General features: G+C 42.6%; 2 protein-coding genes across 7 annotated transcripts in view; both read right to left on the bottom strand.

The window, feature by feature from the left end:
- The window catches only part of XRCC5 (X-ray repair cross complementing 5), a 54549-nt gene extending 52140 nt beyond the window's left edge, over positions 1–2409 (bottom strand). Inside the window, exons 1-2 of one of the 3 annotated variants that reach the window (XM_040069615.2) lie at positions 1929–2409; positions 1495–1600 (exon numbers count right to left, since the gene is read on the bottom strand). In XM_040069615.2, the coding sequence (XP_039925549.1) occupies positions 1495–1503 (9 nt within the window). In that variant the 5' untranslated portion in view covers positions 1504–1600; positions 1929–2409. Of the gene's footprint in view, positions 1–1494; positions 1706–1928 lie in introns of those variants that run through there. The other 2 variants (XM_040069614.1, XM_040069617.2) reach the window with 2 other exon arrangements.
- A 6635-nt stretch (positions 2410–9044) lies between these two features.
- On the bottom strand, positions 9045–26059 carry TMEM169 (transmembrane protein 169). 4 transcript variants are annotated; one of them, XM_040070294.2, is made up of 5 exons: positions 25982–26053; positions 18897–19081; positions 14448–14886; positions 12665–12953; positions 12384–12548 (listed from the first exon to the last, which is right to left on the bottom strand). In XM_040070294.2, exons 3-5 carry the CDS (start codon positions 14749–14751, stop codon positions 12401–12403), a joined length of 741 nt encoding a protein of 246 aa, XP_039926228.1. In that variant the 5' UTR covers positions 14752–14886; positions 18897–19081; positions 25982–26053; the 3' UTR covers positions 12384–12400. The 4 variants fall into 4 exon arrangements, with proteins under 4 accessions (XP_039926223.1, XP_039926224.1, XP_039926226.1 ...); XM_040070289.2 differs by having other exon boundaries at positions 9045–12953; XM_040070290.1 differs by having other exon boundaries at positions 9045–12953; positions 18897–19078; positions 25982–26045.
- Positions 26060–26118: the final 59 nt, after the last annotated feature.

Here is a 26118-nt window from a genome sequence, read left to right as displayed (position 1 = left end):
TGGGGGCACAGGGGCTTTGTTAGCCTGGATAAAGATTTGAGGATCTTCGCTTGTAAAAGCATGCAAAAAACGTCTGTGATTAATTTAAAAAACATCTGTCCATTTCTATTGTACAAATGCCAGTCTCTGGGTATAAATAATAAATATGTGACATCTTAGAGGACTCAGGATCCAGGATGATCAGCTGTAATGATTCACACCACAGTGAGTCCCATCTCAGTGTCAGCGAGGTTCTCACTCATTGCTCTTCTCACTCCTTTTTTGGTTAATCCCTACCCCCAAAACCAAGCCTGGTTTAAATAAGCACACTCTTGGGATACAGCAGTGAATGGTCTGCTTTGTGCTTAACTTCACTCAATGCCTTTACAAGGCAGCAAGGAAAATGGCTTCCCTGTTTTTTTACAAGAAGGAATGTATTACCCAGAGAGTTAGAGCTGAGACCCAGCTGCTCATGGCATCTCTGAGCAAATGTAAATGGCTTAAATGTAAAAGTAGTAAGATGACTTGGCCTTTCTCCCTCTTTACCCGCAGGGTAAAACTTTGGATAAGTGCCTGGTGGAAAGATGAATACCATAGCTATCTGGGATCTAGCCCAATAGCTTTATTGAAATGGATACATGAAGCACAATTTTCTACAGAAAAACAGAATTAACTTTGCAATCATTACCTATTCTTTGCCTGGGATGATACATAAAAGGGGGTGCTAACTGCAAACTGAGGAATTATGAACTGAATTTTCTACAGATAAACGAAGCAGGGCAAACACGCTGTAACACCAATCAACTTTATATTTCCTCCAGCACAGGCTTGGCAACAAGCTAGAAGACAAAGTAGATGGGAAATTGGCAGCCGAAACAAATCTGAGCTTGGAAGCACATCTGTTAGCATCCTCCTGCATTGGGCTTTGTGAGGTGTGCAGTTGTCTTCTCCCAAGAGGTCTTTCCAAACACCTGCTTGAAAGCACATGCCAAAACTGTGGTGCAGACTAACACTAGTATTTATTATGTCTGTTTAGTGATTTCTGATCGCCCTTCAAAGGGAGGCAAACCTAACTCACAGTGTTTGCTTTGTTGCTTCTGTGGAATACACCTGCAGGTAAAAAAACCTCAAAGATCCATTCTCTAAAGTAAAACTGTCTTTGGCTTTGAGGTTCAGCTGTAAGTCCACAGGGCTTGTTCTCTGTATGTGACTCAAAAACATTTGGCACATTAAAAAACTGTTCCTTTAATAAATGAAAAATAACTGCCAAAAATCTTTTTGGGGATTTAACAGTTTTCATCTGTTGGTCTACCTGCTCTGTCCATTTTCAGTTAGTTCATGTAATGCAAAGAAATGAGCCTCTTAGGAAACAAAGACATTACTGCAGTAGGAAAATTAGCAAGATAGGAAAGATTATACAACACCATATCCAGCCTTGCCTGAAAACACAAAAGAAAAACATAGGAAGAAGAGGTAATGAGTAAGGAGACTCTATTGACTCAGGGTGTGTCCTACCTGGCACATTCCAGCTCAGGGGCTCCTGAATAGTGGCAAATGGTTGGATTACAGTTGATGAACTACACTTCAAGGCAGCACACCCAGAACGCCTAATCCCATAGCACTGCAGAGGAGAAACGGCTCTTCAAATCCTTCTGCATAGAGCTGAGACAAAGACTCTCTTTGCAGTTCCTCTCCCACAAGGGTGTGACAGGTGCTTTTCTTCCTCACTGCCCCTCGCCCCAGCTGCTGAATTTACAGCTTTCTCTTTCCTGTCCCCTCCCCTTCTCCAGATTATGCAGTAATTGCATAATTTCTCAGGCAGAAAAAAACACACCTTCCACTGGCTGTCATACAGCAGCAGAGGCCTTATCAAGTGCCACAGAGAGGGAAAGCATGAAATCACAGGCTAACAGTGTTTAAAACCCATTTTTCCGCCATGTGTTTTTTACCTTTTCCACAGTATCATGGAGTCACACTTGAGAATCACACTCTTCTGTAGCCTGCCTGTATTACCCTGCAGAATTGCTGCCTATCCAGTACTTCTTCCACCTGCAGTTTTTTATTTCCAATGAACGGGATGGCACATATATTAACAAGTCCAATCCTGGTTTCTTTCTTCTTTCAATCCATTTATGAAGTTGCAATGATAATTTTTTATTTTTAGCTCTAATCTTCTCAGCCACAGTGCTGCCATCCCCCTCATTTTGGTGAAATTCAGATCTCTTAAGAACTATTTTGTCTTCAGCCATGTCATGAAAGGACACTGTACAGCCTAAGGTGGCCAGTCCTGGGAATAACCACTAAACACAGCTTAAGATACATCACTATACCTGCTTTTACAGCTATTTTGTCATACACCAAAATGCACAACACTTCCCAGCCTTCACAAGAGAATATCATTTAAAGCAGCATCAAAGCCTTACTTAAAAAGGAAAGTGGAAGGACAATTTAACAACATAACCCCCCACCCACACATTTTCCTTTTATTTATTATGTTCTGAGCACCTAATAAAGGTTTAATTATTTGGTATACTACTTTCTACTGTCTGGAACACAATCTCTAACTCCCAGACATTTTTGCCATCTCTCATCCCTTTTCAAAGCAGATGCTATATTTGTAATCTCACACATGATTTTCAAGGGAAATCATTAAAGCTTGCTTTGGCCAGTTTTGTATTTGCCCTGGATGGAATTCACCTGGCACAGCTGATTTGAAAACATCTCCACTCTTTAAACACGCTCTGACATTTCCTGTTTTATCTCTAATCACTTTTTGCTGCTGATGTTAATTATGTTGCTGCCTGATTGCAGATGACCTTTGTAAATGGACAGTCTTCCAGAGCTGTCAATTATTTAATTAGCTCAAAAGGCAGAAGCATATGCTGCGGGTCCAAAGGTTTCATCCCAGCTGAATCTCATGTAACTGTCAGGAGGAGTCTGTTTAATGTAATTTCATTTTCTTTACTTATTTGTTTTTCTGTAAGAAGTAAAGAGAACATTAAAGTTGTAAAAGTCCAGCTCCAAAATAACAGGAATTGCTGACATTAAAGTTTCTTTTCCAACCTTAACCAAGTATTTCTCTACACTGTGATACAGATTTAACTACAGCACCAGGTACTTTTTGTCCAGCAATGTCATGGTCTATTTCAATACACATTGGGATAAAGTTAGGGCCATGCACTAAAGGAGTCATGAGACTCTTGCCTCATTTGTTACAAAAATTGGGAGACAGAGAGTGAAAGAGGAAATTCTTATGATTATGATATTTAGATGTCACTTTAAGAATTAAACTCTGGTTTTGTTCAGCAGATTGCCTGTAATATGATTTATGTATCACTTGAACCAAGTCTCTTACCAGTAATATCCGGCTGTGTGAATCACATTTTCTTAGTGCTCACTTTGAGATAAGTCACATCTGCATAAATGTTGAGCACTCACAGGAGTGTGTGAATGGAGTTTCAGTTTCCAAACAGAAAATGCCTCATTATGCTAAATGTTAAAAAAAATCAAGGGGCAAGCTCAGAGGGACACTGAGCTTTCTTAGACTTTTGTATCTTTTAAAATATTGTGCCTTTGTTGCCACATATTAGTTTATCAGCATTTATGTCACATGCTATTGGAAAAAAAACCCTGAAAGCGTTTTTGAGAAGAACATATATGTTACAGTGGCATTTATTATTGAGAGACTGCTTTGCACAATCTGTGGAAATGGGGTTTGACCACACTCTTAAATATAAGGACAAACCAAAATGATGTATTTGTTTCTCATTAAACATTCTCCTATGGCCCACTATATAGCCCTGGGAAGCCAGAGAAAGAGCAGCATGAACCCCTGAGGATGAAGATTGTTCCAGGTTGCATATCTACAAGGAACTGGAAGGGAGGGAAGGATTAGTTTTATATTCATATGTTAAAAAATTAGCATGACATAAATTCTTCGTATTTCCATTGCAATTTCATGGTGTGTAGATCTCTCTGGATGTATTTCTAAAGCAGAGGAAAATACTGCAGTGGCCTTTTATCCCCGTTTTTCAGTTCAGCCACTGGAGGGCAACGTGATCCCAAACACCAGGCAGAGGCAGCTCCGCAGCCTGCAGGCGTAGGGAGCATCCCCCAGCAAGCATCACCGAACTGCAGAGGAATTTCTGCACGAGTCTGGCAAAAATTAGGCAGTAACAGCAGGGAAAAAAAAAAAAAAAAAAAAAAAAAGAAAAAAAAAAAAAAAAAAAAAAAAAGAAAGAAGCTTTTACATTTTGCCTTTTAGGGAGGTAGATTTAAAAATTTCTTCCTACATCTAAAATCTGTGTTTCGGTTTAGGATTGCTTCACGAGTTATAAATCCTTGGATTAGCCAAAGGATTTGTGCAGGGAGTGATGCAAGGGCCACTCAGCCTGGTATCACAAGAGGGGAAATATTTCTCACTGCTTAGTAACTGAAAAGCCCCAGACATGTGTCTGCAGTGGAAACAATTCTGGCAGACTTTTCTGGATTAGTTGTTAAATCTGTTACAACAAATTACTTGTTTATTACATTTTGTAGGACTATCTGCCGTGTAGGGTCTGATTTTTCTTTCAAACAAATAGAAATTGTTGGGCTCAGCTGAGCTCCTGGGTTCCTGGAGAAGACCAGAGAGTTCACATCAGGTGTATTTGGTTTGGGGAAAGCAACAGCCAAGCAAAAGAGTATTAAATAGTTTTTGGAAAAAAGTTAAACCTCGTGTGTTTTGTTAAGAGGTATTAAGTATGCAGTGCTTGCTGCTATTTCAGATGGGGTTGTTGCAGGAGCAGAATCTCATCCATCTTGTTCTCCATGCGCCCTTTGTTTCGCAGTCTTTATTCCACCGCTGCCTGTGCCGTGTCTTTGTTGGCAGCCATCAGCAATCCAGCTGTGTTTGCAGGGTCTTTGTTGGCAGCCATCAGCAATCCAGCTGTGTTTGCAGGGTCTTTGTTGGCAGCCATCAGCAATCCAGCTGTGTTTGCAGGGTCTTTGTTGGCAGCCATCAGCAATCCAGCTGTGTTTGCAGGGTCTCTGGAAAGCGCTTTCGTGCAGCGGATTGTTCAGGACAAGCTAGCTGGGATAACTCACTGCACGAAGGATTTGCTTAGCAGATGCACAAGGATAAGCCTTTAGTATCCTGCCTTTTACTTTCATCCTGCCCTCACCAGCATCGTGCGTGTTTGCATGCACACACACGTGGGGCTAATAATCTAATTTAATCCTCACAACACAGGATTTTGTTCCTTATCCATTCAGCTGTGAGAAGGTATGAGGAGTCTTCAGCTGCCAAACCAGGCTCTTTCTGATCTGAGAGGATCCCATTTTAAATTTCTATCTGTTTGCCTGCACCTGGAAGCAGATTGAAATCAGACTGAATGGATTAAATTTCAATTCTTTTGAAAAATGTTGGCTTTAATTGCACTTTCAAGATAGAGCGTTGCAGCATTGAGGAGGGACGTCATGTTCTAAAACTTTTAATTCTCGTGAGCTTCCCGTTTGTACAGCTTTGGGGACAAAGCAGCAATGCGAAGGAGGGAGTTTATATTTGAGAGGAAAGAAGCGATTAGGTTTGGTTTCTATTTGTGTAAATGGATGCTAACCCACTACACTTGCAGATATGTGACAGTATCAGATGTAGAGGCAGGGGAAGAATAACTTCAAGTTTTCCCTGTCAGTTATTTTATGCAGAAATTCCTTGGAAGGGAGTTATCAAGATGACAATGATTTCTGCAGGGTTTTTTGTACTAGACATTTTAGACAGACATTAACTTTTTTATGACTTCCTATTGAAATAAATTGCAAATTTAGCCATCGAAACAGACTTGGTTTTAGGGTGGAACTGAAGCCTCAGAGCAATCCTACTGTAAACATGGGGCTAGCTGAAGTCATCACTGTGCCATGAAACTTGCCTTGGAGCCTGTTTCAATATTAGAGTCCATCCCTCCAGCAGTGTTTAATCGCATTAGAGAGAAGCCAGAGCTATAATCGCTGTGAGTCACTGAAGGCAGCTCTACCAACACGTATCTCAGGAGAACTGAGATACCATTTAGCAATGACACCATGTCAGCCTTGGGATGATACTGCCCATTATAGGAAATACTTCACTTTTTTCTTTACTACATGCAGATACTACAAATTATTTCTGCTCCTTTCTTAGGTCACAGAGGAACTCATTTGGATAAATTATTAAAGGTTAAAATTGCTTGTGTTTATTAATTCTGCATGCCATTTTTGTATGGGTAAAGTTTTAAGGAAAACCTCCATTATCATGGAAAGAGATTATAGTAATTGCCTGTAATTATAAGGACATCTCACTACAAATACATTTAAGTACATCATTAGAAACTGACACTTCCATACTTCAGGACAAGAATGCATTTTAGAAAGAAAGACTAAATAAAAGGCATGCTCTCTTTAGGCTGACTACCCCAGGAGCTGTTGGATTCATGCCCAGAACTGACGCTATAAAAGCTACTCAGTTTATTTATGATATTTGGGGTGTTTGGCTGACAACTGCAGGTTATTCAGATAATTAGGCTAGAATAAATTAAGCTATATTTGTGTTATATCCTAATGAGCCTTTTTGCTGGTATTTTGTAGTAGAAATAATTGATTCTCTTACCTTATTACCATAGGAGCAGAAAGAATTTGGCATATATGTGAAGATAGTCGAAGGCACCTTCAAATATATTGGTCTTAATATACATTACTGCTGCAGGAACTTTTACTGAACCATGTTCTGGGAGAATATGTTGCCTGGGAGGTGGGGGGTTTATCCTATTTGCAGGCAGAACAAACTATCAAAATCAGTAGTTATCCTTTTTTAACTTGTTAAGCTAAGTTTTCACCTGGAAGAAATGGCTGGGAAAAGGAGATCTAAGACAAGGAGATCACATCTAAGATTTGTATCTTAAGGGGGTCCAGGTCAAATTCATCCATGGCATATCTAATTTCAATGGATACAAACCACAATGGATGTTAGCTGCTGCACTCTGGGAGTAAGGTTTTATGTTTTAGCACACTAAAAGCAAGGGCATTTTTTTAACACAAGGAAAAATGCATGGTTGGCCTGACTCAAGCATTCTCTGTATTTTAATGCATTCTGACAGACTTCAGCTACCGTGTAATGACATGAAATTAGGAGAACTGAAAGTTAATGGAATGGGTGACTAGCGGGGGGTACAGAGAGACCCTCAAGCCTTGTTTCTCTGGACTGCTTGTTTGCGTGCAACCACACGTCACCTGTTATGTGGAAGGATGCTTAGAGGGCTTTTTGAACCCCCTGGTAAATTACCTGGACCTAACACACGATCACAAACCTTCCCTCATCATTAAGTGTCTGCCTGTTGGAAGAGAAATCATGCTTTAGTAGTTAAGACAAGAAAACACAATGTCTATTCTAATTCACCAAATTAATTGAAAAGTTGTGTTTCCAAGTGGATTTGCCTCCTGAATTTGATTCAACCTCTCTTGCCCTTTTTTTTTTTTTTTTGAGTTCCCTTTCTCATTCAGGGACTAAATGTGCATGGACTAATCTAGGGATGAGAACACATTAATACAACTGCCTCCACATTGCCAAGTGCTTGGAAAGAAGCAGGGAGGGCACTGATCCCATAGATAATTCCCTACCGGGGACAAAAAGGGGTTGCATAAATGTTGAGCCAAATTGTGTCCATCACAGTGCAGAACTGTGGGCTGTGCACCCATATTTTCCCTCTGTAATGCTACTGTAATTTCACGCTTCAGTGTGCAAGAGCGCATTGCAGTTTTACTTAGCTAATGGTTTCAGCTTCTAAAAAGTACCTGTGGGAGGTGGTTAAAAGTATCCATGGTGCAACCTCTGCTGATAATCTTAGCAAGGAATTGCAGGATCCTGGCCTTAGGATTCAAAGCATTGGCTGGAGGGACAAGAAGAGTGAATTTGAGGGACTTACTGGGGATAAAAGCACATTCATGCTGTTATTGTTTCGGTCCTCAAAGAAACTGAATGAGGTGGGTAAATCAGCAGGCAGAATTGGCACCTCCTCTCCCCCTGGTGAGATACATGGTGCAGGCACACAGGTGTGCTTTGCCTGATGCAAAGATCTTGAATAGGAGTCTCTCACTGATAACCATCATCTTATAAAATGATTACCTTGCAAAACAGAAGTGAGAACTGCAAAGGCTAATGAGCCAATTCTCTGAACCCACTACCTTCCTCTCACCCTGTCACACCAGGAAGCTGAGTGTCCTTCATTATGTTCTTCACTGGAGGTGGGAAGTCCTCAGCATACATCTGCCACATAAGGAATTCTGTTCCTTGACCGCGTTTGCAGCACACATCAAACCAAAAGCACCTTCCTGTTATTTCCAGCTGTTGCTCTTCCAGTTTGAGGGAATCACCTGCAGGTAGCTTTTTGGCTCAAAGAGCTGTTTTATTGAAGCTGTGCTAGCCCTCAGCTAGGAATTTTGTTTGGGTTTTCTGAAGATCCATCTCTGCTCCTTAGAAGAAAGAATATTTCAAGTAAATGTTTTCCCTGTGCCAGCAGGAGGGCAGGGCTGTAATAAAACTATGTGGGAGAGATCCAAAGGTGTCATTTAATATTTAAATACCTTGAAGAACTGCAGTGGTGGATTCTCCTTTGACTTATCAGAGACATGCCTGAAGTACCCAGGGGTTGTAAGAAATCTTCCCAGCAGAGCTGTGAATAGCAGCTCCAAGTCACAGACACACAAACCATGTTTGTAGAGTTAAAAGTACATCCTATTATGGTATGGAAGTGTGTCCCCCCCCCCTAGATCCTTGTGGCTAAAGCTAAACAGATACCTAATGAGTAAAATTAAATCAAAAGTTTTCATTTGTGAGCTATGAAGTAAAAGCAAAGAACCCAGGCCCCAGAGATATATGACAATTCTGGATAGGCACCGTTTAACAAGGGGTAGAACTTAAGACCCATTTCAGATACACTTTAAAGTGGATCTTCAAATACAATGAATTCTAATCAATTATCAGCATAGAATGACTGTGTCTGTCCCACAGCACTGATTTTAACACAAAGTCAAACAGAAGCATGAGAGCAACACTCCTGTAAAGCCACATATATCTTTATTCTCCACCCAGGCCAGCAAGGATGGGAAAAGGGAATGCAATGAAAAGTAACAATCAGCAAACAGTATTTTTACTTAAAAAACACCCAGACTAGAGCAGCCAGAAACACACTCAACAATCAGAATAACTGGAATTCCCTGCAGGCTGACAGTGGCACATAAGCAGAAATTACTTGTGAGTTTCTGAAAGAGGGGTAGAACAAGACAAAAACTTGTGCTTTTTTTTTTTTACAATTGATAATGATTATATACTTTGCAATAGGCAAACTGCTACAGAGGACAATGGGCAAGAGAGAAAGCTATCCAGTTGTTTAGAGAAAAGTCTGAATTAAACTTTTACAAATAGCACCAGAACTAACCCCAAGCACCAGAACTAACCCCAAGCTTAAGATAGCCCCCACCAAAATCAGTGACAGAATGCCTTGAATTTAGCAGGAGCCAATGCAAGCTTAGTTAAGTGTAAAGAAGTAGAAAACACACAATGGATTGTCCCAGAATATCTCCCAAAATGTGACCTCCAAACCCAGAAGCACACCTGCCACTGCAGAGGGAGGGCACTATGACTCCTCTGACACTCCTTTGTGTCTACATAGCAGTAAGAGGCACAGATTTGGTTTTGTCTCCACTCCAGCGGGCTGTTAGCAATCCTGAAAGCAAATCCTGCAGCTCAGCAGACATTTCACATGGATGTATTCTGTAATGAGCTGGTATTTATCATTCCAGCCCTCTGTAAGCTGAAGGCTCTTTGTGCTACTGACCCCAGCCTTTCGTCTAGCTTTGAACAGCTGCTGTTTGGCAGTGACAGCTGAATTGGGTTTTCTCCCTCTGCAGCAATGCACACTTGCCAGCCATCCTTTCCCCAAACTTGTGTGCTGCATGCTGGGGCCAAGATACACAATCTACCCCTTTCATGCCAGCAGTGTCCCTTTAAGCAAAGCGTGAGAACACTTGCCAGTGGACCTTCCTTTTCCTTAATGCTTGTTAAGCATCACTTATTCCCACCCTCCAGCCATGTGGGAGCCTGCAATTTCCATGTGGAGCAGTATTAAGCAGAATGGCTGCACTGGGTCACTAGACTGCCAGCACTGGCATGGCTTATCCTCAGCATCTCCATTAATTCAGAGGCATATCAGCCTGCCTGATTGGAACAGGCCTGTGAAAGGCATTCCACTGCTGCAAACAGTCCCAGGCACATGCCAGCCCTTTGAATCCCACTGAACTACCTGACATTGTCTCACAGGTTGGTGTCTATTTTTTTTTTTTTTCTTTTTTTCTGGAAGTTGGTAATTGCTTTGGAAGACCTGATCAGTAAAAAATGAAAGTAGGAAGAAATAAACACAGCCTGGCTCTACCAGTGCCCAGGGAGCACAACTGCTTTCTCAGTTAAGTGCGGGGCCAGGATTGCTCTTGATATTTGACTTGTGCATTATTCACTGTTAGGACTTCAGCCAATGCTAAGAGGCTCCTTTGACCTCCCAGGGACCAAGGATGCAGCAGGAACTACTTATTTCTCAGTGTCAGGACTAGAGGATCAGACGGACTTGTTTATACTTCACCAGTTCCCAGATGTTCTAACCAGGACAGTCAGTGTAGTCTTGAGCTCAACCTTGAAATGCAACACAGAGCATTAGTTCCTGTGAAATCCAGCTTCTGAATGCTTCTTTTAACCATCCTAAAACTAGAGCAGTTCCCCCTACAACGAGACTGGGGAAGTGAGACACCCACGGAGACAGGAGTGACTGTGCAGCTGGCAGACTGCTTGCCATGATTTACTTACCTACACGTATGCAAATGGTGGGCTTCTCTGCCTTGGGTCTCACAGACTCTCCAGCAGCACCAGCTGAACTAGAGCACTGAGAAAATTAACCATGTTTCAGATGTGTTACTCAACCCCCATTAGAATCTGCTATACCTCTCTTTTATTTTGCTCATCTCCTTCTTAGGCCAAAACCCCAACAGTTGATTGAGAAAGAAGAACTTTTCTGCTAGTCATTTTTTTAAGAGACAATTAAAATTTCTCCAGCCTATGGTGGCCGCCTCAGCCTGGTCAGGAAGCCCACTATGATGCCATGGAAAATCCAAAAAGGAGGGAAACCCATTACAAAAATGAGACAATGAGGGAGGAGGATTATGATCCGTTGCTCTTCCATATAATTAAACAGGACGAGGGATGAGGTGGGGAAGGCGACACAGATTTCCAGAACTGAGGCACGGATAGACGTGACCTTCTGGACTCCCCCATTCTGAAAGGGGAGGTCCAACAACTCTTCCATAAGAGCAAATTAAAAACTAGAATAACTTGTTTCAGAGCCCTTCGCATCCCAAGCACCTTCAACTCCACCTCCCTAAATCCAGGTGCTGCAAGTCCACACCTGCATTGTAGTGAGATTTAAATGGATCGCCCCTTCCTTAGGGGCAGGCACCTCCTTAAAGCAGGTTTTTCCTCCCTATAATGTAACTGCTTGCACTGCACACTGTGTATGACTCCTGTAAATGGTTCTTCCTTAGCAGTGCACATATCAAGAGATCCACTGCAGGTGTGTTCCAAGCAGCTACCTGAGCACCTGCAGCCACTTGAGGGCTCTTGGTGACAGCCCCGTCAGACCCCCCACATCGCATTACAAAGCAAGCCCTGCTCTTCCATCCTGCAGTGGGGCTGTTGAGGTCAGTGTAGAACTCACTTGCCTTTGCTGGCAGCCATGCTGTCCTCTCCCACTATTCCAGTGGTCTGTGACACTGGACCCTGACAGTGTCTAAGCCTGCCTAAGTTAGCTGCTCTTGTTGGAAGGACTGGGAAAGGACCCTTTCTAAGAAAACTGCAGGAACATCACACATTTTGCAATTTAGCCTTCACCTCTGAATGGGTTCCCAGCTCCTGAGCAGAGACTTCTTTTCACTGTCATAGATCACTACTATATCCCATTGCTGAAAAGTAAAGTCTACCCTGACAGAAGTGGACTTTTCATAATATATCTCTGCTACTCCACAAAGAGCCAGAGCCTGGCATACCTGCATTTTTCTAACAATTCCCAGAAGCTGTAATTAGCTACAACACATGACAAATCCTTGGAAAGCCATGCACCTCCCCACCCAGAGCATGTGAAGCTAGCATTCTTGCATTCTGTGACATTTAAAGAGGACTCTCAGCCCAATATTTTATTCATTAAGTTTGTGTTTAAATATATATGTATATTTAAAAAAAAATCAGTGTGTTATTTTCTAGGCGATAACACTTGTATGACCAAAATAGTCATCCAGGACAAAGGCTCAGACTGCTGAGGTCTCAACCCCCTGTGCAGAGCTCTTGCCAGAGAGACTACCTGAGATATTGTCAGAATCAAGCAGCTCGACAATGCTGTATGGAGAACAATCTTCCAAGCCCAGCTTGCTGCAGAGCCAGCCACAGAATCCTTTCTCCATATCCCTGACAGCGTGCCACCAGTACCCAAAGGACCATGCTACCTGGGCTACAGCTGAATACAGGCCTAGGGAGAAAGAAACGACCATAATTATAATTGGGTAGAAGATAATCAGAAAGGGACAAAAGGTGATTTTGTGCCAGAAGGTTCTCTCTTCGTTGTACACCAAGAAGATGTTGTACCATGTAATGGTTCCATAGTAGAATGAAACCACGAAGGACACTACAAAAATGATGGGGAGGCAGATGATGGTCCAGAGGATGATGTGGGGTCCTCTGTCTAACCCAACATCACATTTCTTCTTCTTCTCAGGTACATCTTCTTTAGGAGGTTCCTTTGACTTAGCCAGTTCCTGCAGCTCTTTATCCGTTAGTGTGACGTGGATGTCCACCATCTGACCCTTCTTCTTTCCCCTGGTGATTGTTCCAGTCAAGGTGACATATCGGCTGTCTAAAGGCATGTTCCAGACACCTACAACACAGATAAACTCATCTACATCAGATTTATTTTCTGTACGAAGTATTTTGTGTAAATCCTCAAAGACCCAAAGATAATTAGTGCATATGGAGTTACAGTTAAAAACAAATTTAAAAATATGGAAGACAAGAAGAAATGCAGTATGAAGAAAATTAGCACAGAAGAGAATGGAAGAAGAGCTTATGAGGAAAAAAGACAGGAATTCCAGATTATGGAAATCACAAGGAAGAAAACTCCAGCATCTCCACTAGGGACAATATGTGAAGTGAAAGTGCTGAAAGAGTACAGAAGTATGAGATGAGACAGAGTAACTCAATTGAAAATGGTGTGCCTGTTTTCTCTGTTTACTTAATGGATTTATTCCCGTACAGCATGGACACTTGGGATTAATTAGATAAATATCACTGAGACTCTTGTTTTGGAATAAGCACATCCACACATGGAATCATACCTGAATAGCTCATAGTTCACTTTATGTTTGCATTTTATCTCAACCCAAATTAATTTTTGAAGTTTAGAAAAACTTAACAAACTCTCATAAAATTATCTTTGCATTTCAAGAGATCAGTAGAGGCACCAAACTGGACAGTGCTGGTATATGTGTTAAAGTTACAAAGGACTGCCTCAGCTTTCAAGTGACATTGGCATAGGATGGGCCATGCAGTGGTATTGGCCATAAACTCCTCTTTGGGGCTACAGTATATTTTCTCCTGGTCTTAATTCTGACTAGCTTGGAAGAAAGTCTTCAGAAATTCTTAAGAAGAGGCTGAGCAGCTCAAAGTGCTCCACAACAGTAGGAAGGCAGCAGGCAAGTAATGAGGATAGGGTCTGGGATCATGGGGGAATCTGGTGTATCTAGTGGACCAGGAGCATTTAAGCCCCTCTCAGCCTGCACTGTTGACTCACAAGAGTATTTAACCACAGGACCTGCCTCCCACACTTCTTCCCTGCAAGGGTACCCAGGACAGAGAGCAGAAGTGAAAGTGACTCAAAGATATCCCATGATGACCTTGCCAAATAAATCACCCTTCAAGAGGAAGCCATGGTGAGTGTATACAAACAGAAGGCAACAGCAAATCCTAGATAATGAGTTAAATTCCCTATCAAAGGTAGAGCCACTAACTCCATCTGCTTCCATCCTTTCACCTAACAGGCAGTTGTTCAGGCACGGACAGCAGCTTGATCACGGCTTAGAATGACATCATTGGCTTAATGCATGCATAGCACTGCAACCAGCACATCAACCCCCAGCAGCACATACATTTAAAACTAAGAGTGTAGCAATAGCCAAAGTTTGCAAAGAACTGCAGGAGACATCCCAAATCAGCCTGTAATGCTTTCTGTTTCAGAGCATTTTCATGTAGGAGCTCAAGCTCTCTTTGCCTGCAGTCTTGGAGAAGGCTGGTCCCACGGTCACTTCCATTTGACCTTAGAGCATGATGGCATCAAAAAAGCTTTTGTAAAGTGAGTGTTCTCAGGGCTACATACCATCTGTCATAGACTGACCCAGGAACTTGGAGCCTTCCTCAGAGCTCCTCTCCCCTCCTTCTTCATCCGCCTGTTCTTCTTCCACCTTATTGTCATTCTCGGACCGATACACTATGATTGACTCAGGGCGGGACTCTTTCTTCTTCTTTTTCCTCCGGTCCATTGTGGCTTCCCCATCAAAGGTGACGGTGGTTGCCACAGCCCTTCTCATTGTGCCACAGCGAGGGCTCTGGCCTCCAGACTTGCTGTCTTTCTGCACAGTCTCCTCCATCCCACTGCTGCTCTCAGTCACCTCACCTGGCATCTTGTAGCACCTGTTTCCAATCCAACAGCACCAATTCTGCACTTAGAAGTCATTGATTAACAATAGTCCCATGGATGCTTTGTTCTGGTAAGATGTCCCTCTGCTGGTAGCCAAATTATGCACTCCATTCCCAGCCTAAAATGAGAGAGAAGGCTCAAAAAGTGTCTTTGTCTTACCAAGCAGAAAAGATTGGCAGAATTTTCCTATAAAGGGTGACTTCCAACTGGTTTAAATGTCATCTGAAGACCTCTATTACCGTCCTGAATATCAGCTGTCTTACATGAATACATGTTTGGTGGTATCTAATCTATACTGATCCTCAGGGTCTAGGTTTCACCATAACAAACCCAAGCTACTGGAAAGAGTATTAACATTTATAAGAAGGGATTAAACACAGCCAGCTTACTGGATGAATTTAACATTCCTCTCCAATGCTGGAAACAAACAGAAGAAAATAGTTTTGGCCCAAATGCATCAGAATAAAGGACTGAAACCATAGGTGAAAAAGAAGTTGACTGATTTAAGGGACTGGCCTACAGACAACTGCAACAGGAACACTGTGCTTGTCCATCATTACAACAGCTATATTGGTGCCAGCCTTTCTCATTTTGAGTGTCTAATGATTTACTCCCCTTTGCAAGGATATTACAAAAATTAATAAAATTATGTCAAAATGAGTGTTGTTTCAAATTTCAACAATATGTAGTGTTGCCATACTTTAAAAATACAGAATATACAGTGGATTTAAAGCAAAATTATTATTAAGATGATTTTGCTGGAGAGGGAATTGGGAACCACAGCAAATTCTTCTGATTGCACAGAGAAAACAAGACAAGTCTTCCCAAATCTTTTTAACAAAAATAAATTTTTGCTCCTTATTCAAGCAAAGTTAACAGTGATATCAAGTGAAACTGTCAGCCATGGGAAAGCCACCTAAGTAAAAACCACATAATTAAACATGCATCGAGGCAGGCAAATCCTGCTCCTTGAAAATGGAAAAAGGATTAATGGTTCTCAGATTTCATAACATTTAAGGAAACGAACTTTGCCAAATATTCATGAAGCATTTAGGTACAAATCTGAATACAATGAGTAACATTTTAACAACTGTGAAGAGCTCTGTTGAACACTTACATGAACATTTGTATTTAAAAGAATGCATCTGACCAATAATTAAGCTTCTACTTAGTAAATGAGGCTTTCCTTTAACAGGAAACAAAGAAACACAGGTATCATGGTTTATAGCCTACATAATACTGGGGAAATAGTATTACTTGAATGGATGACAGAAAAAAATTGAGCATTTTAAAATTCAGCAGTATGGTCCTGGTCTTCCCACAGATTTAAGATTTTGCTGGTCTGTTTAGAAATTTTATGCAGAACTTTAGATCAACTATTCATGCTTCCTACACTCACACTTACACACACCACACCCCCACAAAACTTGTATCACTTTAACACCTAAGACTGTGCCCATTTGGCTCTATGGAGCCTTGAAGAATTCAACAATTCAGATTATTTTTGTGCATTAGAGAAAATTCCCTGATGATCAGAAGACACATAAAATGGACTTAAAACCCCTCAAGATTTAGCATACCCCAGAAGCCAGACTACTTCTAAATCACTGGGCATACAATATTTTTAGCTCCGCAGCATGGCTGAAAAGAGTTTGTTTAGATTGCCATCACACCTGCCATAAAATATGTATGCCTAAATTAGGAGACATACTGAAAACAGAAATTCATGTAAGCTTTCATTTGTTGGCTTGTTTTGGGTTTTTTGTTCGTTTTTTTGTTTGTTTGTTTGTTTGTTTGGTTTTGGGTTTTTTTAATGCCTTGAGGGATAAATGGAAAGAATTTATGCTATGGAATAAACTGGCTCTTTGTAGTAAATTCATTCAGGAAGTACAATAGGCTGTAACATTTTTCTCTGAAAATCAGCTGTAAAACCTCATGTCTTGCATCTACAAAACCTCAAAATTACCTGATTGAGCCTAATGAGACAACAGTAAGATTCTGCTTCCAAGAGTGAGGAAAACAGGCCTGGAAGCAGAGAAACCAAAGGCATTACTTCTGGAATAATCTACTAAAAATCTGGAGACACAGAAGTTGATTAGATTCCCAAAGTTCCTGGCTGTAGTTCCACGATCAGTCCCTACTGACTTGAGAAGGGGATGACTTAGTAACATTTAAAAATAACACAAAGCTACAAGCAAATATTTGTAGTTGGACTTTTTTTTTTTTTTTCCTTGAAGTTGATCTAGCTGTGGCCTTGCTTAAACTCATTGTGGATGATAAGCTAATATCATCCAAGGACTATGTCAGCCTGGACTGTGCAAGGAACAAGGTGATGTCCCTTTTGAATCTCTCACAGATACACACTGCCACTCTGTGTCCTGTTCTTGGGCTCACCACGCAGGCAGAATGCTGATTAATGACCAGAAGATGCCTGTGACCCCCAAGTTCTTTTGCTATGTCTGATGTTCCCACCCCACTATAGCAGCTACTGCCTTTGTGAGTTACCACCAGGACTAGAAACACCTCCTCAGCAGGGTAATCTGAGAGTGGCAGCTCAGTTTCTCCTCTTGCTGATAAAATGAGAGGGAACGGGCCAGGTGGGACAAGCCCCTAAGAAGCACTGTTGCTGTGGCTTAATCAAAGCCCTTGGGATAAGGAAGTGAAGGAGCCCAGATTTTTCCATTTAAGGCACAAGAAGGTAAAATCAGATGTCAGTCTGTCGACATCAAAACCAAAAGCATGTAGGAGATCCTTGTGACCCAGCAGAGGAGGATGCAGCAAGATAAAAAGCTGAAAGATGCAAATCCAGGGCAGATGTTAGGTAGGTGTTTTAACAAAATGTGTAGGTGTCCTTTGGTATATATCACTGGCTGATAAAGTGTCATGGGAAGCTTCCAAATCTAGACTGGCTATCTTGGCAGAATTTTGGTCACCTGTACTTGACCAGAAGAGGGGAAGTCCTGTGGTTTGCATCAGGGAGCAGTCAGATTGAAGATCACAAACATCCCTCCTGATCTTATGCCTGTTCTCATTGTACATGTATATTTTTTCCTGCAATAAAGCAGCTAGAACATCCCCTGCCAGCTGGTCCAGAACTTCAGAATACAGCACTTCAAAATACCACCATCAGCCCTACATCCCACAGCAGTGCTGCTGAGTTGAACAGGTTCAAGCCATTTTTCCTGGGAATATTTTCTCTGTAGTTGCAAACAAGAAATGGGCTCTTGCAGAAATCACAGCAGTGTACAAAGAGCTTAATTTCCCTCTCTTCTTTTTTTTTACTTCTAAGAATAAGGCCAGCCCTCAGCACTACACAGCTGACCACAGCATCAATTCCTTCAGCCACATCCCAAAATCTTCACTCTTTAAAAGCCTTGCTATGGAGCTGAAACATTAACAATTGCTGTGCATCTCATACTAGTGATGCCTCCCACGTGGGAGCACAGGGGCAGACAGGAATCTAATAACTGTCCATGGGAGGGAAGGAAAAGAAATGGTCATATTTCAGAGAGAGCAAGGAGCAGTTTATTAGCCAAAGAATTTGTTATTAATCTCCATATGAAAACAGATGGAGAACCCTGGGGAGCCTGCTCTGCAAAGAAACTTTGTAGAGTAATTTTTAGAAGCACAGTCTTCTGTTACTATGCAGGAAAGCTATGGCTGCTTATGCTTCCTGTGACAGTAATAGTCTTTGACACACAAAACGGGAGCCTACAAGCTTGGCCTTGCACCATTTAGGTCAAAGGAAGCTCCTTCCACTGGTTTTCAGGGTTTGATCCTGCTGCTAACAGAAGAGAAATTATCTGGTTTGAATACAGACGGGAAGGAAGAGCCTTCCTGCAAGCTAATAAAATCCCTGATCTTAAATCCCTGCTACAGCACAAGTAACCTTTTTATGACTGCTCAGACATGAGAGGAAAAAATGTAGACGGTAAGCAGCAAGGAGAATAATTTTTTATTTTTATAGTCACATAAAATGCACAACACGTAAGAAGAACTGGCACAGCGTCTTCACTCACATCTTGCACGGGTTGTCTGCAGAAACAAGAAAACAACCTGTGCTTTAGAAGCACTGTTATTTATGCAGTATGGGGAAGAAACAAAGGGAAATCTACCCCAGAGACACACCTTGACAGCTTCCCAGCCACAGATCTTCCCTTGCTTGCTGCTTTTACTCAATAACCTTGCATCCCAATACCATCTCCACTCAGCCGCCACCTCTGATTTTGTGCATGTGCACGTGTGTGGTTTTGAGCGTGCATGTTACCCAAAGGATCTTCTCCAGTCTCTAGTATTTTCAAAGGGGTTATCTGCTGGCAAATTGTACACATGAAAAAGAGGTGGTATTAGATGCATCCAGATGTTCAGGACAGATCTGTCTGTCACCAACCAATCATGTGATGATGAAATGCATTGGCCTAGTGCAGAACATGCAGCCCCCAGGCCTTAGAAAAACACGTGACAAGACATGTATAAGAAAGCACATTTAATTCACACATTATGTAGGGGAAGGGCCACATGGTAAGGCTCCCTCCACAGCTTTGGATCTGTTTTAAATACCTAAATGACTCCACATTATCTTTCACATATGAATCCTTACCTGCTAAAACAGAGGATGTCTGTTTCCTCTTCATTTCATGGTGAAATAGCTAAAACTAGATTGCAGTTACTTGAAACTAGCAAATACTTAAGGCTGTGATGAATGGTATGTTAGATGGTGAGGCAAGAACAGCTCCTTCCTATCAGTACCAGGGTCTGTGCAGCCTCTGGCGAGCTTGACAGGGGGATTTATCTCACTGAAAGTAATAAAATGTTATTTTTAGCCATACATACAGATTTTTCACCAAGCAGCTCCTTCTACAGGGAGGAATGTCTAAGGAAGGAGGGAAAAACTACCCCTCCTGGCAGTGGCTGATTTCAGACTGCATTAAGTGTCTGTATAACAACAGCAAGAAACACAAAGGAAAACATCTACCTCTGCCACCCCAGCAAGGTAAAAGAAAACAAACACCAGGGTTCAAAGTTCACACCCATCTTTCCCTCCCTGCTTAATCCACAGGCTTCCAAGCACTATCATTTCTTGGAAAGAGAAACAAGAAAAATGACCATGCTCTGGGCACTCTTCCAAGCAAGGAGCAGACTTCAAGCTGGACTGCCAAAAGCAGAGGACGACACTGAGCACCTGAGCAGAGGGGATAATACAGCAAAATGACCCAAGTCACCAAAAACTTTACAGGTGTTTGCTAGTGGAGTCCCCAGTGCTCCATGCCTTCCCTTCAGGAGCAGAGGGTGCTAAAAGCTCAAGCTAAAAGCAAAGGGAGGCGTGGGCAAGCACTGACAGACCCAAGTTTGCCCAGTCCCTGCAGCTGATCACAGGCCCACAGCTCCTGCCTGTTGGCAGGTGCCATTAGTGCCAGCCCTGCACCACACCACGAGCCAAACCTGCTGTGCCCAGCTCAGCTGCTGACCGTCACTGGAGCTGCAGCAAGACTGGACTTGCTTGGGGGTGGATTAAGGGCTTCCTGGCTCCCGGGGCCATGCTGGGTGGCTCAGGACCTTTGCTCTCCCTTCCACTCTTCCATGAGACACCAAATGCTTGCTGACAGCAGTCTACAGATACAGACAGAACACCAAAAAAGAGTAGTGGGGAGATGCATTCCACAGTATCACTATCTTGTCTCTGAATGACATTTTCCAAGGATATTTTTAAAAGTCAAGGGCATTTTACAGAGTATCTGTTTTATGAATCAGTTCTTTTTATTTTCCTTTGCTATTCCATAACTTTTCCAAATGTCACAGAACAATAACTGCTGTGTAGATCACTTATTACTGAAGACTGGAAGACAGCATAGCTGAATAGCTGAGCATTTTTAATTTACAATAAATGGAATGGCCAATCAATTTTCTTGCATAGCAACTTCTAAAGAATCCCCCAACTGTACTAGTCTACCTTTTTTGGAGCAAAAGCCTGAAATGCTATCTTGCCCTCATCTTCCCACTTATTTGAACAGACTGCTAGAAGAAAGTGGAATTGAGATAAAAGACACAAAGCTTTCCACTGCCTCCACATGGATGATATATGTTTCTTTATGTTTATTATATTATGCTAAAAATGTCAAGGAATGGCATGGGCACATCAGCCTTTAAAGAGAACCAAGGCTTTAAAAAGGAGTCTGATTTGGAAATGGAAAGTTTGAAATCTTCAAAGCAAACTAGATAGATAGATTTAGATATGAGCCTTGAATAAACTCAACTGAAGCCCCTAAATTTTGTAGGAAAAAATAGATTTCAACTGTAGAGGCACGCTTTCTCTGTTCCCCTGCTCTACCCCTCACCTCTGGATTTGCCAAAACAGGACATCCTGCATCTCGAAACAGCAGGAGCTCATTGCAATCCCACCCCCATCCCCCAGGTCACTGCTGGATTACACTGTACCACAGGAACATATGACATCCTATCAACTTTAGTCAAACATCCTGCCTCCACAGCAGTGCCTTTAGGTTGGCATCAAGTGTAGCATCTATTTTCATCGTTTAAGACCCAATTTGTCCTTGGTTGGGATTGGAAGATGCACTTGCAGTATGCACAAACCAGAGCTGTGTCTCCTCCCCTCCAGGCATCCAAGCTGATGCTTAGAAAACAGTAAAAAGTAAGTAGTACATGAATACTTTGAAGAGCTTTGAGCCCCTCACCTCCCACACCAGAGTGCAGAGAAAACACCTTCTACACAGCATATATAGACACATGTGGAAGTAAGAAACACTGGGAGCTGCTTCAAAGCCATGAAACAGCAGTGGTGGTGGGTGTGAAGCACCTGTGCTAACACAGGACTTCTGCTGCAGACCTGGCAGGGGACACCAGTGAAGAGCTCCAAGACCTCCATCATGCAGTGCTCTCAAGAGAAGGTTTTAATGCATGCTGGACTCTTTTCTGACTTTTACTAGAAGCAAGGACTCTAGTTAACACCTCAGGCTCCTTTTCCTTCCTTCCTACTAAGAAGATCCCCGAGCATCTCAGTCTCAGTCCCCTTTCCTGCCCTGCTCTCTGCTGGCAAGATCAAGCACCCCGGTGCTTTACTCTGACAAAATGAGGAGAAACCACACATTGAAATACCTGCAATTAGAGAGGAAGCAGCTGCAGCCATACAGCCTAATGGAAAATACACTCAATTGTAAATCCAGTCTGGAAAGCATTATCTGAAAAATACCAACAACAAGCTACATAAATCTTGTGGTTCTGCTTTAGGCAAGATATTTGGGGGCTTCAAATCAGAGCTTTCTCTGAGTAACACCTGGCTGCAACCCCAGGAGTTGCTGGAGAGCACAACTGCAGAGAGAGAATATTCCCCTGGGAGTGGTTCAGGATTGTTTAATGCATTGCACAGTAAATATAATCTAGGATATTTAGACAGTATCTCCAGCAGAGATACTGAGCCAGGAATTACTTGGCTCAGGGGAGTTGTGATTGGATACAAGTGCAGATAGAGACCTGTGATGCCAGGATATTAAAAATGCAGCACCTTGAATTGCAGACAAGTGAATGCTTCAGTACCATGAGTACAGTATTAGCAGGTTGTGTGATTGGTTAGAAAATCTATCTACATACCTGTTTCAAACTGTTTGATGCTGATACTGTTTATCTTGCACCACTGCAAACACTGCTTTGAGTGGGATGTCTGTCTTGTTATCTCCTCCATTTTTATTATTTTTTTTAACCACTGGAATGAAATTGCTAGAGATAATAATAATAAAAGATTGTAAAATCCTGTTTATCTTGTAATTAGACTGAAATCCCCCAGGACATGGCTGAGAGTAAAGTGCTTTTTCAGAGAGGAAGTCCCTAAAATGACAATCTGACCAGAAAGCCTGAACATCAGCTGGGGCTGACCAGCAGGCTGCTCTGACATGGAAACCAGAAGCCACAAAACAGAAAGGCTCTCACTTGCTGTTGAGAGATGATGAAAGGAAAAGCAGCCTCAGGAGAGAATTTACAGACAGGAGGTAAAAGTAGCAGGGATTTCCAAAGAGACCTGTTGCATAATCCCATGGAAAGGTCCAGAAAGGTAAGGACACAAACTCATGCCAGCTTTCATTTGGTTTTGGCTCAGTCCAAGCATTTCTTGTAATAGGTATGGGGAGGGAAGAAATTATTGTTGTGATACTTTGTGTGGTTTTTGGTATACCAGGAGAAGAAAAATATGAACCTGGAGCACCCGTAAGAGTGGGGTCTGGGAAAGCAGAGGCTACTGGAGTGCAGGCCTGCATTTTTCTAAAGGCTAAGTAGCAGAAATCCTCTATGAGAAACTGTCTCGAATCTTAAAATTTTATTTCTGGAACTAAGATGCTTTTCATTAAATCTCTTCTGCCTTCACCTCCTTGTGAGAGTGCTGACCCCAGGGATACCTCTCCCAGGGTTTGGACCCTGTGGAGGTTTTTTTCCTGTTTGGAGCCATCTCTTTTCTCACCTCAGGTTGGTACTTAACTACTCTTGAGACCTTCCCCTTGCCAATGTAGATTCTGAGTTAGAGGAGGGCACAGACACCTGAAGGATAGCATGCCATAAGGAATTCTCAAGGCAGTACATATCAGTACCAGGATTTTTAAAGCATGGCAGCACACTGGACTAACAGGAGTCATCAGCTGAATAGCTGAGCCATAGGCTGGCAAAGCACAACGTCAGCTTTGGACAAAAGTAGCCTTTTCTGAAAATGCGGTGTTTTCTATTCATCTCGATAAATTGAACTACTTCATTCAAAGCCAAGACACAATCTGGGAGCTGTAGAAACAGGAAATCTAGGCTTTCCTCTCCAATATGTAAATAAAAAAGTAGATGTTCAAGAAAGACATATGCTAATCCTACAACTCCAAAGGAGCTGACAACTGGAAAAAAACTACTGAGTTATTTATTTTTTTGTCATTTTGACTTTTGAATGGTCGATGTTTAAAGTGATAATTATACCAAGGAGAAAAAAGTCATATGGTTAACTTCAAAAACCAAAAATTAAGACTCCGAGGCTTTAAATGTAGATTTATTTTCTTCTAAATGCAAGCTGACATATGCTGAAAAAAATAAATGAAAAATAAGCTGCCTAATCAGACATTATTTTCTAACACATAAAATTTCAGAATCTTAACATTAAGTTTATAGAGTAACATCAATATGCAAAAGCTGTATGCTTACTGAATTTGCCACTGTCTGTGTGGAGTAACAAACCAACATATTTTAATTCTATCAATAAAAGTAGCATTCCTCTGTGGTTAATAAAGTACAAGCATATGAGGAGATTAAAATCAATTTTAATTAATAAGATTTTCTTACTTTCAGCTTAAATAATTTTGAATTTCAATAACTGGGGTCAAATAGATTCACACAAAGGTGCAGTTTGAATCCTTGGTTCAAAGGCAATGCACACAACAGTGAACAGAAGCCGCTGCTTTGCTGAAAATGTCTCTGAGCATTGGTTATCCCAACTGTATTTTTTGTGGATGCATTTTGTACCAGAAGGGGCAACACTCCACTGAATGCCAAGGAATGGATTTCTCCTTTTCCCTCCTCCTTTCTCTACAGTCTTCATGCCTTGCCCCTTTCTCCTCCCACCCATCACTCACAGAACCTTAAGTCATGTGTTCAGCCCCTTATTTTTGGCATTTCTGTGGCTTTGGGGAAACTCCAGAAACCAACCAATATATTCTGATAGGGAAGAAAAGTTCTTTGATAGTGCTCTCCAGGAAGAACACTGAAGTCAAGGAGGTCACATGAGTAGAAAGGCCCACTGGATTTTCCTTGGAGCCACGCAGCTCGGTTGGGATGGTAGGCAGGCTGGAATATGAAGATCTAATTCACTAGCACAGATGAGTGCTTCTCCCTGGGATTAATTAATGATTGCTCTGATACGGCCTGCCTAAGATATGTAGGACAGCCAGAGAGAGTTAATGGGGATCTGTGAAGTCTCAGACTGGGAAAGATAATTAAAGTGAGGGATTTTTTTTTTTTTTTTTTTTTTTTTTTTTTTTTTTTTTTTGCAGTGTCACAGTGCTTCACGTTTACCCCCCAGAAAGTGGAATGCTTTAAACACCGAAGCATTCTGCAAACATTGAGCCACCCGAAAAGGGCAGTTTTGGCTAACGGTTGCCTTATCAGCCTAAATCACCATGCAGAAATCCACCCCTGTCTTGTCACCCTTTGGTGAATGAATCTGGACACGCTGTTAACTTCTCCGTGCCTTCCCTCCCATACACTGAAAAGGAGGGTATACAGATTCCATTGAAACACACTGAACTTCAAGATAAAGATGCTATCCTAAAACTGTCCTCGATTTAAAGTATTAAACCTTAAAACATGCTTTTGGAAAAGTAAATAAATTTGTTTCACAAATGAGAATCCCAAAACAGACTCAGTGATTCTACCACTTTACTTTTATGTCTTTAAAAGAAAACAAAACAAAATTAGAAAAACCCTTCACTCTCTTCTCACATTAGCCAACTCTCCTAAGGCAAAAATAACAAGACAAAATTGAGACTTTCAAACATCTCTTCTATTGAAAAGGACAGAGGAGATGCCTGGAAAGACGCTGAACGTGCACACACATGCTGCTGGGCACATCAGCGCTGGTTAAAATCACCTGCGACGGACAAAGATGCTCTGTCACTTCACTGTCTGATAGAAAAGCAAATAATGTTGCCCGCCCTCTGTGTCAACTGAGCTTACTTAAGGACATTTTAAGGGGGCCGGGAGAGGGGGGACAGGCATCACCACCACGAAGGCATTTTAGCCCGAAATGACTCTGCTGGGGACAATGGTAAACGCTATCACTTCAGCCTTCACGGCCTCTTCCCGACAGAGTCCATGCCCGCAGAGAGGGCTGCCCGCCCGCGGGTCCGCGGCAGGCGCACACCAGCACCTTCCTCTGCTCCGTGACATCTCCGGGCTTCCCACCGGCGGCTCCCGGGGGCTCCGCTCCCGCTGCTCCTCAGGCCGCCTGCCCGCGTCCACGGGGAAGGTGACCCGAAGCGGAATAGAAAACCCAGGCGACCCGTCCCTCGCAAGCAGACGAGCCCGCGCCTGCGGGCAGATGGGCGCTCGCTGCGGGGCTGCAGCGGCGATCCCGCGGCGCCACCGGAGGCACCGACCCCTCCCGGGCGCTGAGCGGTCTCTGCCCCTCGGGGTCGGACCCGGGCGATACCGACATCGGACAGCCGCCCCCCTCGCCTTACCTGCCGCCCGCGGTGCCGCGCTGTCCGCGCCACGGGACCGCCGCCACCGCCGGCACCGCTCCGCCGTCCTCGGCACCGAGCCCCGGGCGGGCGGGGCCGCGCGTCACACGGCGGGGGCGGGCGCGGCTGAGGCGGGC

Source organism: Hirundo rustica, chromosome 7 (assembly GCF_015227805.2).
Source record: "Hirundo rustica isolate bHirRus1 chromosome 7, bHirRus1.pri.v3, whole genome shotgun sequence".
Lineage (NCBI taxonomy): Eukaryota > Metazoa > Chordata > Aves > Passeriformes > Hirundinidae > Hirundo > Hirundo rustica.
The sequence above is the reverse complement of the archived record's forward strand: the minus strand, read 5'-3'. Positions and strand labels throughout refer to the sequence as shown.